Genomic DNA, 16,418 nt, shown 5'->3' on the forward strand with positions numbered 1-16,418 from the left:
AACACGATTTGCTTCCAGTATTTCATGGTAGTTATAGTGTTCAGCATCTAATCTAATGCATAATCTAATTAGAATCGTACATGCACTTGCATACTGTTACATCGATTTAGATGTTATAGAAGAAAGGGTTATATATTTTTTCTTCTGTCAGCACATTGAACAACACCACTGCTTAAAAGGCATCAGTAACTACACATACATGAAAACATAAATATTTATACTTGCTAAATGCTAAATCATCGCCCTGTTTCACTGCTTCTTATGAACACAAATCCACATCCTCCTCCATGTTTCTCTGTCTGCAGTGCGTTAGTCTGGATAAGTTTGTGGCCTACACAGACGAGTCCCAGATGATCCATGAGGCTTTGCACCTGCTGGAGGAGAACAAGTTCTGGGCTGGCGTGGTCTTCATGGACCTGTATCCCTGGACCACAAGTGTTCCGCCGCATGTCAAGTACAAGATCCGCATGGATATTGATGCGGTGGAGCGTACCAACAAGATCAAAGACAGGTCAGTAATGAATGACTACTCAACATTTGTAACCCCCTAAAATAAAGCTAAATGACAGCTTTTGTTGTACCTTAACCACTGCACTCAGAAAGTATCCAAATCCCTGAAGCTTTTCACATTTTTTTATATTGCACTGACAAGCTAAAAGTGTTCAAATTAGATGTTCTTTTGTGATCAATTTGCACTCAGTCCCCCTCCACAATTATGAAAATTCTTTAAACTGATTACAAGGATGGAAGAAAAAGAAACATTCAGTCGACAGACCTTGAAATGTAGCCCAGGCTTTGCTGCATTTAATATTCCCAAGAGCACATTGAGTGACCTCTATAATTCTTAAACTGAAAAGGTTTGGATTCAAGAGGGTGACTATATGATCAAACTAAGCAACTGGGTGAGCAACTCTTACAAAGTGAAAACCTGCGTGTAGTTTACAAAAGTTCTTCTAAAGGACTGTCAGAAAGTAGAAATTAGGTGATTTGGTCTGATTAAACCAAGATTAGACTGTCTGACATCAATTCTAAGCACCGTGTCTGGAGAAAGCACCCCAAACAGTGCACTATGGTGAGCATGATGCAGGGGTGGGATTTTCTTTTTAGAGCCAACACAGGGAGAATGGTTAGGGTTGAGGGAATTGAGCTAATGGAGCAAAGCACAGAGACATCTTCCATCTCTGTGCTTTAAATGAAAACAAACTCCACTGGGCTCAAGACCTCAAGGTGGGTTGAAGGTTCACCTCCAAATAGAATAATTACACTAAAGACACATAAATCCAATACCGGAGTGGTTTGGGGACAGCTCTGTGAATGTCCCTGAGTAGGTTGTTGGAGAGACCTGAAAATGTCCCTCAAAAACTAAGAGGATTTTCAAAGAATGACAGAAAGTCGTGAGCCAAGGAATCACTGTGTCATAGCAAGGAAACCCTGCTTCAAAGCCGAAGGTGCTTTAGCAACAAGCTGAATAAAGTGTCTGAATATTTAAGATAAGATAAGATAAGATAGAACTTTATTAATCCCTCGGGTGGGTTCCTCTGGGAAATTCGATTTCCAAAAAAAGCACAGCACCGACAGAAGTTACAGAGTTATACACACACACATATATATAAATACAGAGACAATATAAATAAAATATACGAAGGGGATAAATAGAATAAATAGGAATAAAAATAAAAATACAAGTGAATTGCACATTTCAAGTATTGAGTCTATTGCACCGTTGACTATTTACAAAAGTATTGCACAAGGTATTGTACAGTGAGGTGAAGAGGCACTACAGCTTAGTTGTTCCCTCCTTTGTCCTCCTGTTTCCCCTCCCTCTCCCCTCCAGAGAGGAGTTAAACAGTTTGATGGCGTGTGGGACAAAGGAGTTTTTAAGTCTGTTAGTTCTTGTCTTTGGGAGAAGCAACCTGTCACTGAACAGACTCTTCTGATTGTTTATGGCCGTGTGCAGAGGATGCCTGGCATTGTCCATAATGTCCATCAGTTTCTTTAATGTCCTTTTCTCTGCCACTGTCACCAGAGTGTCCAGCTTCATGCCGACCACAGAGCTAGCCCTCCTGATCAGTTTCTCCAGCCTGGATGAGTCCTTCTTTGCTGTGCTGCTCCCCCAGCACACCACAGCATAGAAAAGTACTCCAGCAACCACCGACTGGTAAAACATCCTCAGGAGCTTCCTGCAGATGTTAAAAGACCTCAGCCTCCTGAGGAAGTACAGTCGGCTTTGGGCTTTTTTATACAGGTGCTCTGTGTTGCATGACCAGTCCAGTTTATTGTCCACCCACAGCCCGAGGTACTTGTACTTGTTGACCACCTCCACCTCCTCCCCCTCTATCTGAACCGGCAGTGGACCTGCTCTAGACCTCCCGAAGTCCACAACCAGTTCCTTAGTCTTTGAGGTGTTGAGTTGCAGGTGGTTTGTGTGACTCCATGCGACAAAGTTCCTCACCAGACTTCTGTACTCCTCTTCCTGATCATCCCAGATACACCCCATGATGGCTGTGTCGTCTGCAAACTTCTGAATGTGGCATAATTCAGAGTTGTAGCAGAAGTCAGAGGTGTACAGGGTGAAGAGAAGAGGGGACAGCACAGTTCCCTGTGGTGCTCCTGTGCTGCTGACCACTGTGTCAGACGTGATGTCCTTCAGCCTGACGTACTGTGGTCTGTCGGTGAGGTAGTCGGAGATCCAAGCCACCAGGCAGGGGTCCACCTCCATCCTGTTCAGTTTTTCTTGAAGCATACAGGGCCGGATGGTATTAAAGGCACTGGAAAAGTCAAGAAACAGGATCCTGACCGTGCCTTTCCCCCCATCCAGGTGTGAGTGGGCTCTGTGTAGGAGGTACAGGATGGCATTTAGATTTGTGTGACAGTTTTTCCTGCTGTGCAGTAGTTTAAAGAAAATACAGTTTTGAGCATAACATGTGAAAAAGTAAAGCGTCCTTGCAGTCTAACCCATGTTTTTGATGCTTTTGTTTCATTGGAGTAATTATTTATTTTTTCGATGCCAAAAATATCTGAAAAACTTCCTCTTTACTGTTTAAATTAATTTATCTTGGGACCAAACAAAGAGCTCGCAATTATAATAAACATCTTTGGCAAATAACAAAAGCCATTCATGGGCTTTAATTGTACTTAATTAAAAGTAGAAATAAAATTGATTAGATCCATCAATATCATTTTAAAATCAAAACCAATATCATTTAAAGCACTAAATATCCCTGTCAGCTTGGTCCTAGATTTTTTTAAAATCTTGTTACTGCCACTTTAATGAGGCAATTTATATGGATTTGTGACATTCCCCAGAGGAAAAGCTTCTCTCGCTGTCTTCCAAAGGTTTTTGGCTGTTCCATACCTGCCCTTTCATCCAACCATGTGTAGCTCTTACATGCATTTCCCCTTTCTCTTTGATCTCTTTTTCATAAGCAGACAGTATGTCAATATCCCCCAGGGTGAACAAGCAGATTTAGCTGTTTGCAGCACACCAGCAGGCTGTAATGGAAGCAGTGGGACTCCTGCCGCTATACAATTGAATAATCAGATTGTAAAAGAGCTTTGAGTCAGACTTATCCGCTTAAGTAAAGTCAGTGTGCACAGCGTTAAAGACTTTGGCTTTAGGATAATTTATGGTGGAAAGAAAATCAGTGGAGATTGTGGCCGGGATTATTTAATACAACTACAACAACTTATATATTATTCTGATGTGATGACAAACACCATAATAGCGACATCTTTCATTCTTCTGTGTCCTCTCTCTCAGGTACTGGGATCCTGGTCCTAGAGCAGACCCCATGGAGGACCAGAGATACATCTGGGGAGGTTTTGCTTACCTGCAGGATATGATTGAACACGGCATCATTAAAATTCACACAGGCAACGACTGGCCACTCGGGGTCTACGTCCAGCAGATGCCATATCCATGCTACGTAGATGACCTGTGAGTTTACCAGTCACTGCAGTCCTGCAGCATTTTTCACAATATGTCTTTTCATTAAGAAAGCTTTAAAAAGAAATAGATAAAGCACTTGCTGCACATCAGAAAGTGTAACAGTGCTTTAGAGGGCTGCAAAACCTATTATTAATAGAATAATATACAATTAATTGCAGAATAAAAATGATGCTCCTGCATATACTGTCCATGCAACTGATTCAATTTAACCTAAATTGGTGTATAGTTAAGATGAAGCTTTAATTTATTAATAGATGCGTTGAATAACTGTCCAACTCGGTGATTAACTGCTTAACTTCTTTCTGTGTGGACAGGTTTTGTAACTGAATTTCAGTAGGTTTCAAAGCCCAGTCAAGCCGACTCAGACATACAGTAGAATGAGAATGAAAACTCACATTATGAATTAAACATTTTCAGACTAATCAGCCAACTTGAGTGCTGGTTTGTTGAAAGCTAAGCCAAGGACAGTAAAAAGGTAAATTAAAAAAATCTGCTGTTGCTTTCATGCCATTCATCTTGGTGGCTCTTGTTTGAACGTAGAGTTGGGTATTGCTGTTTATTGCAGTCTGTATTAGTGCTATTCTAGTTATTATCAATGGAGGAACCAAATGTGTGAAAATTTCTAGTAGGCGTACTACACTACACTGAATTTCCTCTCTAGAATACAGCCTTTTTTTGGAAATACGTGCTGCTCTTTTGTCTGACTAAAATTGAGATTAATGCATTCTGTGCTGAGAGATCACAGAATCAGTGTAATCCTAATTCCTTCCTCTCTCCTACTTCCACTCTAGCTTCATGATCACACTGAACCGCTGCTTCCCAATATTCATGGTGCTGGCCTGGATCTACTCTGTGTCCATGACAGTGAAGAGCATCGTGCTGGAAAAGGAGCTCCGTCTTAAAGAGACCCTCAAAGCCATGGGGGTCAGCAATGGAGTCATTTGGTACACGTGGTTCATCGACAGTTTCCTCATGATGACTGCGAGCACAGTACTGCTGACCTCTATTGTCATGGTAAGAAAACACAAAGAGCTGGTGAGAAAAGGTGAAAAAAAGCTGAAAGTAAGACTGAGGGTGTTTTGTCAGCTCTTAAGAGCATGTTTATTCAAACCTGCAGCTTGACCCTTGGGCCTATATGTTATATTTGCTATCAAAGCAGTTTTAATTTGATTCCTCAGCACAAAGTGGCCTGCATGGCACATTACTTTGTTTTGAAGTAAACTTATTTGATAGTAGATTTGTTATTTAGTTCTTGAACTCAGTTAACATGTTATTAATGTAATAAAAATGCAAAAACCAGTTAAATACCAAATCCTCGTATAAACTAATTTATGCTTGAGAGGTTTAATTACTGTGACCTTAATTATAGGGCCCAAAAATACTTTGTGGCTCCACACAGATGGAAAAATTGCTAAATATGTCTCTTTTGAATAGTAAAGGTTGCCATACCAAAAGGTTGTTTCGGAGGGTTCATGTTTCACAGGGTTTAATGCTGCCCTCTTGTGGATCATATTAACACACACACACACACACACACACACACACACACACACACACACACACACACACACACACACACACACACATACATATATATTTTATGTGTTTTTCCTCTCTCTACCTTTTTTTAAACCCTAAATGTGCATGTTTAAATGTGAAAGTAAAACTCGCTGCAGAGATAGTCATGCTCTATATATATCTCCTTTTTAATCTCAGGGTGGCAAAGTGTTGCATTACAGCGACCCGATCCTTGTCTTCTTCTTTCTGATGACTTTCACTCTGGCCACCATCATGCAGTGTTTTCTGATGAGCGTGTTCTTCAACAAGGCCAACCTGGCAGCAGCCTGCAGTGGCATCATTTATTTCACCCTCTACCTACCTCACATCCTGTGCTTTGCCTGGCAAGACCGCATCACCAAGAGCATGAAACTGGCTGCAGTATGTTTATTTTTTTGTTTAAAGTACAAAATCAGACCTGAAGTTATGCTTTTCAAGCATAGTAAATATGATTTACAGTGCTTAACACATTCATTAAACTACTAATGTATAGTTTATACTGTAGTTCCCCCTGCATATACTGGGTAATCCAACAGTATATGGTGTATTTTTTATAAATATGTCAAATTACTCTTATTTACTTCCATTTCTGAACAGAAAGAATTGTTTTAGCGGTTGAATGCTTGATTAATTTCTATGAATTCAGTCGTTTTGCATCATAAATAACAATAAAATTTTAAGTTTTAAACAAGTTTTTAACAGATTTCAAAAATATTTGTGCTGTCATGTTTTATGACGAGTCTAATAAATTAGTTAAGCGCTGTATTTAAGTAAATCTCATGGTAAACATTAGCAAATTTAACCCAGCTGACTTTCATGCCTACACACAGATATTTAGCAACAAATGAAACGAGTGATCATCCTGTTTTTTGTTACCCCTCATGTTTTTCAGAGCTTGTTGTCACCTGTGGCCTTTGGCTTCGGGACAGAGTACCTGTCACGGTATGAGGAGCAGGGTTTGGGCCTGCAGTGGAACAACATTAAGACCAGCCCCTTGGAGAAAGACACTTACTCCTTTCTCACCTCCATCCTCATGATGATTTTTGATGCTGTCCTCTATGGTATCCTGGCCTGGTATCTGGATAATGTTTTCCCAGGTTGGGCTTACTTTATATTCTACAGTATTTTAGCAATTAATTGATAGTATGAGCTTATTACTAATAAAATCAAACTATTTGTGTCTGCCCATTAGGACAGTATGGCATTGGTCGGCCATTCTACTTCCCGTTCCAGCCCTCCTACTGGCAAAGACCTAAACCCTCACACACAGAAACGGCAGACAGAGGTTAGTCAACAACAGAGCAGCACTATGACTAAAACAGGAGTCAAAGAAATGAATTTCTACCTTTATTCTTTATGTTTAAAATTGCGGCTAGAAGGGCAAATTATTACCAGAGGAATAGTGTTGTTGTTCCATTGAATGTCAATATAAGGTGAAGTTAAGGCTCATCCAGCCCATCCCATCAGTGTCAGAGCTGGAAGTAAAATCTAAAGCTTAGTAAAAGACAGATAATAGGGTGTCTGCACTTTGAGTAACTGTCCTTATAACCATATGATGGGTCAACAAAGCAGTGTATTATTTGAACAAAGAAAAGATTAGGTGCTTTCTTTCTTCTTTCTTTTTAACTGGAGAGTAAAAATCAATATGTAACTTCAGCGCTTTCATGGTGATGATTTTTAATTATAGGCCTGGTAAAACTTTGATCAAAAAGCATGCTAGTAAGCTGATGTACTGTCTATTCCTTATAGTTCCTGAGAAACCTGAACCAGAAAACCAAGAGAAGGATATCGAGAGCAGACCAGAGACAAACACCTGTAACGGCTCAGCCAGCAGGAAAATCTGCAAACACCAAAGTAAGAGGGAGCAGCGGGAGAGACAGAGGGAACTGCTGAAACAGCAAGAAGAAGCGCCAAACCAGGAGGACGGCCAGGACTCGGGAAATGAAGGTGATGACACAAATACAGAAGAAAAGCTCAGAATGCTGAAACAGTAACTTTGACTACACTTCACAGACTAAACAAGGAGAAGGCATACTAGATAATGACACAGTTGGAGAGAGATGCCACACTGCACGTGAGGAACTCTCTGGGGGCACCTGGTGGAAACATGCAAATCCTGCAGCAGACTGGAAAAACACAGGGGAAAACGGAAAATGACAAATTTGTGCTGATTAGAAGCTGTAATTATATTGTTATTAGGGAAACTGCTGGGACAAGGCCTCAGTCAGGTTAGTGAAAGGAAGGGAAAATAGTATTAGGTAGGTAAAATACTGAGAAATCAGACTAAAAACTCTCTTTCCTCTAAGTGCTCTCAGAAACTTTCTTTCAGAAAGAATTCCATCAAATTAAAATAAACGTTGAGAGATACTGTGTTATTTCTGTCATGTTTTGATAATATTTTCAATCTCTTTTTGCATGCAGACCAGTCGTTCTTTGAGCCTGACCCAGTAGGCCTTGTGATGGGGGTGCAAATTCAGGATCTGGTGAAAGTCTTTGATGGATGCTCTCGTCCAGCTGTCAACTGCCTCAACATTAATTTCTATGATGGGCAGATCACATCCTTCCTGGGGCACAATGGGGCTGGAAAAACCACGACAATGTAAACTGAAATGTTGTTGTATGAGTGTTTCTTATAGAAAGTACACTGATTTTTAAAAAAACACACACTGAAAAGATGTAAAGGGAATTCATGTAGTGTGTCTGAGCGGCAATGATTCAGCAACATTTCAGATTTGAATGGCTTTCACAGAAGCCTCTATGCATTTTGGAAGCTCCCTGCAAGAGTATTTCATTAAAACTTGACAATCGTCTTTAAAAAGTCTTTAAAAATGATCTACTCAGAACTTTCTGTTTGGTTTAGATTCAAACTGAATTTTGATAGCTACTTAAAGGTTGGTAACACCTGTTTATGATGCTCTGTTTCTGGTTTTTGCAGGTCCATCCTGACCGGGCTCTATCCTCCCACATCTGGCACAGCCTATATTAACGGGAGAGACATTAGAACTGACATAGACATTATACGCACGTCAATGGGGATGTGTCCTCAACACAACATCCTCTTTAACCAGTAAGTTCTATTTTAGGTAATTTAATCAACTAAACAACCAACAACAATATTAGTAACTTTTAAGTTATTCAATCATTCACAATCAGCCTTCTTACAGAAACGTCTCACTTACTGCTGCTGTGTTTTGTACCAGTCTTACAGTAGAAGAGCACATCTTGTTCTATTCACTGCTGAAAGGTCGGACCCAGGCGGAGGCAGAAAGGGAGGTCGAGGACATGCTTGTGGACCTTGGGCTGCCTCACAAGAGAGATGATGAGGCTCAGAACCTCTCAGGTCATTGCTTGTTTCTCTTTGTGTGTGAGAGAAAGCAGGAGAAAAAAAATCTCTTTTAAACATCTGTTCTATTCACATTAAAGGCGGCATGCAGAGGAAATTGTCGGTGGCTATGGCGTTTGTCGGAGGGTCAAAGGTCGTCATCTTAGACGAGCCCACCTCAGGAGTGGACCCCTACTCCAGACGATCCATTTGGGACCTCTTACTGAAATACAGAACTGGTAAAAGCTGTCTGTAAAGTCACATTTAATGGTCTGGTCCACACTTTAACTCTCTCAGTAACTTCATTTTGTAACTCTTAAAAGGTGTTTTTTATCCTCAAGTTGACTTTTCACTGTTCCAGAATTTACTGAAGAATGAAAGAAAGTCTTTTGAAGCTGTACAGCTCCCCTGAGGCACTTGGATTTTGTAGAGAACTGATCAAAAGGGGAAAATTCAACTGGGTGGCTACAACAAAAGACAGAATTTTAGTCATAAAACCAATAAATTCTGCATCCGCTGTAAAAGCACTGAAAAGCTTTGGTATCACACACTACTTTGTTCATGTACAACAAGCCAAGATTTTGATAAAAGCTCGCTCCTTGTGCAGGCCGCACTGTGATCCTGTCCACTCATCACATGGATGAGGCCGACCTGTTGAGCGACCGCATCGCCATCATCTCCAAAGGGCAGCTGCACTGCTGCGGGTCCCCCCTATTCCTCAAAAACAGTTTTGGAGTTGGTTTCTATTTGACGCTTGTACGGAGGATAAAGGACCTCAGGAAGAAGGAGGTGAGGATGAACTTTTGTGCTTAATCAACCATCTGTAATGCTTCTCATCTCAGCAGGTTTCTGCACAGAAAACAAATCTGTTTCTACCACAGACATATGCAAGAGAATACGTGATTTTTGTCTGCTCACTTTTTAGTCAGAAAATCCTCTTTTTCTTCTTTTGCATTGTTCAAGGTGTTATTTTCTATTTTTGTCAGAATAACTGCGACTGTGCCTCAGACTGTTCGTGTTCCTGTTCCATCTGCACCAGATATAAAGATGAGTCTCAGAATCAGTTTCAGCACCTAGACAGAGTTTTGGATGGTAAGTGGATATCGTATATCCCTTTAATCTTCCTCCTCATGAGCAATGCCTCAGGAGTTGGTTTGTTTTTGCGTCTGTCTATGTTCTCTTGTTTTTCTGTTCCACTGAAGACAAAGTTTACACAAAATGTAGATTTTGGAAGACAGTTTTGGAAAACGAAAGGATTTTGGCTCGCTCTTTCTTCTTCAAGGTGTGTTTTGGAAAGTAGAACTCGGTTTTCAAGTTCAAGTTAAGTTTTGTTTTAGGGTAAGGACGAGGATAAGGGTGCGGCTACCACACTGGATATCAGAGAAGTCACTGTAACAATACTATTGGCTAAGAGCAACATTAGAGGTAGCACATTTTAAAATTGGTGCATTGGGCTTAAAGCAAAGCCCCAGTTTCTCAAGACTCTCAGGACTCTGCTTGGTTCAGCTATGGTTTTACCCTCTTTTACCCACTTGGCCCATTTAACACTAGAATATATGCGACTCTTTTACACTTTTCATCTATCATGCTAGCTCTGACTTATGTTATCATTAGCAGCAACTGGGCAACTGGTAAATAGAGTTTAAAGGCAATCAGCTAAACTGATAAAGACCAGATCCACACGGTCCAACTATCAACACAATGTTGAACTGTTAGCCATAAAGTAACTGGTGCTGATATTATCATATGTGTGTTATTAACTCAATATCTGTATCTATGAGTGGAGTCATATAAGTGATGCTTAATGAATGTGGACAAGGGTATTATTACTATTACTATCAAAAAAAAAAATGCCCAAAATACTGCCTTCAAAAATGTAATTATATGTAAATTTCCATATATTTTGTTACATGAGAACAATGTCAAATGTTAGAGTTAATAGAATCTGGTAAAATGAAGTTTACTTGATTGGTATGCATTAATTATTTGAATAAACCAGCCTTTATGTATGTCAGAGGTATTTTATTCAAAATTATTGCTTTATGTTTACTGAGAGAATGAAGAATAATTTTTTGACTCTAGGCTTGTGGTGTTGTTATATATAAGAAACAAAGCCAAAGGCAATTGAGATAATAAATGTTTGAACTGTCTGTGATTATAATTATAATCCTGGCAGCGATGGAGTCATCAGTATTCAGATGACTTACATACACTCACTCACTTTATTAGGCATACCTGGCTAGTACTGGGATGGACTGGGTTGGTCCATATTGAGGTAATAGCACCACACAGTTGCAGTAGATTTACTGGTTGCACATCTATAATGTGAATGTCTCATTCCACCAAATCCCAAAGGTGCTCTACTGGTTTGAGCTCTGATGGCTGCGGCGGTCATGTGAGTGCAGTTGGAGATGATCTGAGCTTTGTGACATGGTCAGCAACAATGCTCGAGTAGGCTATGGTGCCACAATAATTTTTAGTTGCACAAGTTTGTGCGCACAGACAAGGAATTTTACTTTGCTCTCTTCATGATATGGTTAAATAGGCAGTAACTAATTATGTAACTTAGTACTAAAAGGGTTCCGAAGTGTGTCAAGAAAATATCTTCTGTAGCTGTAGCTCAGCAGGTTCAAGCTGTTCTGCATCCTGCAGAGATTGTCTTCTACCTTGGTTGTAACAAGTGTTTATTTGATTGACTGTTGTCTTCCTTCAGCTTAAAGCAGTCTGACCATTTCCCGGCTGATGTCTGAAAACAAAAAAGGCATTTTCACACAGAGAACTGTTGTTCACTGGATATTTTCTCTTTTTCTGATCATCCTCTGTAAATCCTAGAGATGGTTGTGCGGGAAAATCCCAGTAGAGCAGCTGTGTCTAAGATTCTGTCTCAGAGCAGCTTGTCTAGCACCAACAATGATGCCACAATCAAAGTCAATTAAATCACATTTCTTCCCCCTTTTGATGCTTGGTTTGCATTCTAGAAGGTTGTCTCAACCATGCCTGTATGCTAATTATATATGCTTAAATGCACTACTGGCAAGTATGGACTTGTTGAAATTTGCATCACTGGCCCACTTATCAAAGTTGTAAAACAGAACATAAACAGACAATTTTTTTTCACATTCCCAATTTAATGGTCATATTGACCCATGAGCTTGCTATTACTGTTCTGCCTGAGGACACGTACTTAAGATGCAACCCCGTGAAGCTGGTGAAGTGTAAATTTGCTTATGCGTTTATGTGCTTGAATAAAATTTTTTGTTTTTTGTTTTTTTGTTTTTTTTGCATCTCAAGCAGTTTTTGTTCCTTTGTCCTTGTGTTGGTTTCTGCTATTTTGGGAACACTTTGCTCCTAAGTAGCTCATTTATATGTGAATTTCTGTCCTCTTTCTAGGGGATATAGACAGCATCACAAGTCTTATCCACCACCATGTCCCCGAGGCCAGGCTGATTGAGATGATTGGACAGGAGTTGACCTATTTGCTCCCCAGTAAAGGGTTTAAACATCGGGCCTATGCTAGCCTGTTTAGGGAGCTGGAGGAGACACTTGCTGATATGGGTCTAAGCAGCTTTGGCATCTCTGATACATCACTAGAGGAGGTACGGATGTCTGTTGTTTGTTGATACTGTGGATAGCTTAAGAGTCTTCAGAATATGTATTTATATTAAATTTTGGAAAGTTTGAATTTTGATAAACCCCGTTTGAAAATTCTGATAAATGAAATAAAGAGCCAGACATTGTAAGAGAAGTTTGTTTTTTGCCCTTATTAGTACTTTTAAAAGCTCTGAAAAGGTCAACATTTGTTTTCATTGGATGGATTAGAAAAATTGTGTACTTTTAAACATGACATGCCTCTGCAGCATTTTAACTATATTAATACATCTGTAAAGTTTTTTTTTAAAGACCAAGTGCTATAAGATTTCAGCTAATGTCTTTATTAGACTTGGATCCTGCATCTTTTCTTCTTTTCTCTTTTCTGCTGTTGCTTTCTACCTGCACACAGTTCTAGGGATTTGTCAGTTAAAAATTAAAAAAGAAAAAAGGGTACAATATATTCAGAACATAAAGGATGAACTTATACTACATGAATGAAAAGTTTTGAAAGTTAAGGAAGTTCTTTTTCTCTCTCTGCAGATATTCATAAAGGTCACTGCAGACGGAGAAGCTGCGAATAATGCCACCACTCCTGGTAAATACCACCACTGATATTCTTCATGGCCTTTTGCTGGAATTGAATTTCTGACCCTTTGCCCAGTCTCACACCTGTTTTTATTAGGCTGTTAGTGTTGCGTATCCTCGAAGTAGATTATACAACTGTGACTATAAAAGCAGCCAAAGTACTTGTTTAGATTTCAAGTGTGGTGTGGTGCTTCATTTGTCTTTTTTTAACCCTCTAGTTTGTGTGCATATGTGTGTGTTTTTTGTTTCACTTATGTGTCCTACTTCTAGAACAGTGGATGTTACAAGGGAGAAAAAATGGCTGCAATGTTGGCATAGAGGGAGATGAAGGTCAGAGCGTTAAGAGCCATTAGACTGAACTCTGGCAATATAAATGCTGTTTTTTGTCACTGAACCTGGGCCAATCAGATCTTTTTTTTCTTTCATCGATTAAATATTTTATTCCTAACTTTTTATGTGGGACTTTTCACATAAGGACAGTTATTTATAACACTCTGAAAGGCATTTATCCCAACCAGGGAAGCAAGTACCCCAGAGAGTACCTTTCCAGTAGCTAGGGGTACTATAACCATTAATTAAAGAAGTGACCTCAAAAAGTCAGGTAATGGGTAAGCAGTAAAAATAACAGCCAAAGGGAATGCATACACGATTAAAATGTAAAAGTGACTGGGTACTTTAGTCAACACTGAAAATTTCATACATATTATCTATGAATTGAATTCATAGACCCAGAAAGATTTCAGTTTATGATATTTTCATGAGAACAGCAGTTTTTCTTTTTTCCAAGTGCACATATATGTTGGAGTAGAAGTCTAACTAATTACATGACCTCTTTGACAGGTGTAGAAAAATTGTAAAGTGTAGAAATAAATTCTACATGGGTTAGATGAGGTTTTCAGAGATAATTATATACCCACTTCCATTTATATTTGATATTTACATGTTTACATATTTGATTCTTTATGTATGCACTTTCAAAGCAATAATATTTATGTGTTGAATTTACCTGAGGATAGGAATTCCTGGCTTCTGATTGGTTAGTGAAGTCACAGGGGGTCCGAACAAGGAAGTTGTGCGACGAGTGAACATGCTGCTAATTTAGCTTACATCCATCTCCATCTTACTGTTTATAATAGCTCAGAGAGATTTAGAACCACATAGCGATCCCTTCGGTTTCAAAAGTATGGCTAACTAAACTATTAATAAATAGTATGGCTAATTCATAGACTGCGGCTTAACAACTACAAGTCTTAGTTGAGGAAGAGATGAAACATGCTAAAATTACTAATGAAAGTATGGCTAACAGTTTTTTTTAAACAACAATATTTGGACATGGAAAGATAAAAGCTTGTACAAAAGTTGGAATTGTTTCCTGAGAGTACAGAATAATCTGTTAGTTATTGATTTACAAGAAAATTAGTCTAAAACAGCGAAATAGTAGACAGAATGTTGAACTAGTATCCTAGTTGCTATGGACGGGGGATACAAGTAACTGATTATAATGAGAAACATAATAAATTCAAAGCAGATTAGAAACATTATGAGATGAATTCACCTGAATATGAAATGAAAAATGTTGATGATAAAGGGTTTTAGTCCACCTGACATGATAACCCTGAGGTAAATCAAATTAGAAAATGATGACAACTGTTATACACTGCTGTGAATTTTTTTTTGTCCTGCGTTCTGATTTCTTATTTTACTGCATATTTGTCACAGTTAAATATTTCAGACCACCGAACAATTTTTAATATAAAGACAACCCAATTAAATATGAAATGCAGTTTTTAAATGATGATTTTATGTATTAAGGGATATAAACTATCCAAACCTACCTAGCCCTATGTGAAAAAATAATTGCCCCCTGACTTAATAACCATTTGTGTCACCCCTGCATTCAAGTGTTTGCAATAACTGGCAATGAGTCTTTCACATCACTTTGGAGGCATTTTGGCCTGGACGTTGTTGCAGAACTGTTTGAATTCATCTCATTGGGATGGTTTTGAGCATCAACTTTAAGATTATGCAAAGAATCTCAATCAAATTTACATAGAATACCTTTATTTTTATTACCTGAACCATTCAATGATGGATTTGCTGGTGCTCTTTTGGATCGTTGTCCTGCTGCACAACTAACATGTGCTTCAACCTCAGGGGACAAACTGATGGCCATACAGTCTACTTGAACATTTTCATGTAGAGAGCATAATTCGTGGTTTCATCAATTATGTCAGGTCATCCAGGTCCTGAAGTAGCAAAGCCGCCATGAAAACCCTCAAAAAAGTTCAGCTTTTGTCTGGTGTGTCCACAGACAAAACGCTTGGAGACCATCAAGATATTTTTTGGTATTAGATCAGCCTTTTTGTTCTTTTTTGGTCAGCAGCGGTTTTCACGCTGCAGCTTTTCAGTAGATGCCATTTTTGCCCAGTCTCGTTCTTATTGTTAAATCATGAACTCTGAAACAAGTGAGGCCCGAAGTTCTTGCAATTTCTTTGGTAGGCTGGCCACTCCTGGGAAAGTGCACCACAGTTCACTCAATTTGCACATAATGGTGCTCACTGTGGTTCACTGGAGTCCCAGTTGTGTTGTTTTTTAAAATCTTTCAACCAACTTCACTTTGTCAAGTGTATTCTTGATTCAACAAGAAATTAATAATTGATCATTTATTATTTATTCTTCGTCTGATATTAAAATTAGTTTCATGATTTGAAACATCTAAGTGTGACAAGTATGCAAAAAAGTACTATTCGAGCACAGAACATGTTTTCTGTGACCATTTAAATCCTTTTGTGTTAAGCCTCACTCAGCTTGAATGGCCCAGGTACAGGCTGCCTTAGTTAGAATTTAGTGTCTGTTTTTGCTGCTTATATGCTCTTTTCTATTTATAGTGCTGCATCAGATTCATATATTTACTCGCATTCATGCATTTGTGGTATTCAGAAAATATATTCATAATCCTCAGAATACTTTAGATGCCTTGCTCAGTGGATTTTAGTAGTAACACTCATTCACAGCCTGTTCCCACATGCAGATTATGCAGTTCATCTAAAATGCTTTGTTTTCTGTAGATATGGTTTTAGTGCTGCTTACTGTTTTCTTGTTGAACACAGAACATAATGGAGTGAACCCCACCAACCAGTCATCGGACAGCAGTGCAGGAAAGGGCTCCAGGCAGGTGAAAGGTGGATTTCTGATCCTGAAACAGTTCCATGCTCTGCTGGTAAAGAGGTTCCACCATGCCACACGAAGCCAGAAAGACTTTTTGGCACAGGTACAGGATCTCATAAACATGGGAATGACGTGATGAGTGAAATGGCTTTGTGGTTGCATTGTGTGGAGCATATAAACTAAATAGACTGGTGTGAGTTTCTTGAGAGACCTATTTGAATGAATTTGACGGTTTTAACAGATACA

The 16,418-nt window shown here is 39.1% G+C and overlaps 1 protein-coding gene across 1 annotated transcript in view; it reads left to right on the plus strand.

Annotated features, from left to right (window-relative positions):
- LOC146613145 (retinal-specific phospholipid-transporting ATPase ABCA4-like) overlaps nucleotides 1-16,418 on the plus strand; it is a 43,650-nt gene that overhangs the window by 14,116 nt on the left and 13,116 nt on the right. The window contains exons 12-28 of the mRNA XM_085377858.1: nucleotides 306-511; nucleotides 3,761-3,937; nucleotides 4,741-4,963; nucleotides 5,666-5,887; nucleotides 6,399-6,603; nucleotides 6,699-6,791; nucleotides 7,256-7,453; nucleotides 7,928-8,105; nucleotides 8,442-8,573; nucleotides 8,707-8,846; nucleotides 8,930-9,067; nucleotides 9,436-9,617; nucleotides 9,815-9,920; nucleotides 12,219-12,424; nucleotides 12,960-13,014; nucleotides 13,275-13,334; nucleotides 16,115-16,275. Coding sequence (XP_085233984.1) covers nucleotides 306-511; nucleotides 3,761-3,937; nucleotides 4,741-4,963; nucleotides 5,666-5,887; nucleotides 6,399-6,603; nucleotides 6,699-6,791; nucleotides 7,256-7,453; nucleotides 7,928-8,105; nucleotides 8,442-8,573; nucleotides 8,707-8,846; nucleotides 8,930-9,067; nucleotides 9,436-9,617; nucleotides 9,815-9,920; nucleotides 12,219-12,424; nucleotides 12,960-13,014; nucleotides 13,275-13,334; nucleotides 16,115-16,275 — 2,682 coding nt within the window. The remainder of the gene's footprint in view (nucleotides 1-305; nucleotides 512-3,760; nucleotides 3,938-4,740; nucleotides 4,964-5,665; nucleotides 5,888-6,398; nucleotides 6,604-6,698; nucleotides 6,792-7,255; nucleotides 7,454-7,927; nucleotides 8,106-8,441; nucleotides 8,574-8,706; nucleotides 8,847-8,929; nucleotides 9,068-9,435; nucleotides 9,618-9,814; nucleotides 9,921-12,218; nucleotides 12,425-12,959; nucleotides 13,015-13,274; nucleotides 13,335-16,114; nucleotides 16,276-16,418) is intronic.

Source organism: Diplotaxodon limnothrissa, linkage group LG18 (genome assembly GCF_057381915.1).
Source record: "Diplotaxodon limnothrissa isolate DT_005_m linkage group LG18, D_limnothrissa_male_GT1.1, whole genome shotgun sequence".
Lineage (NCBI taxonomy): Eukaryota > Metazoa > Chordata > Actinopteri > Cichliformes > Cichlidae > Diplotaxodon > Diplotaxodon limnothrissa.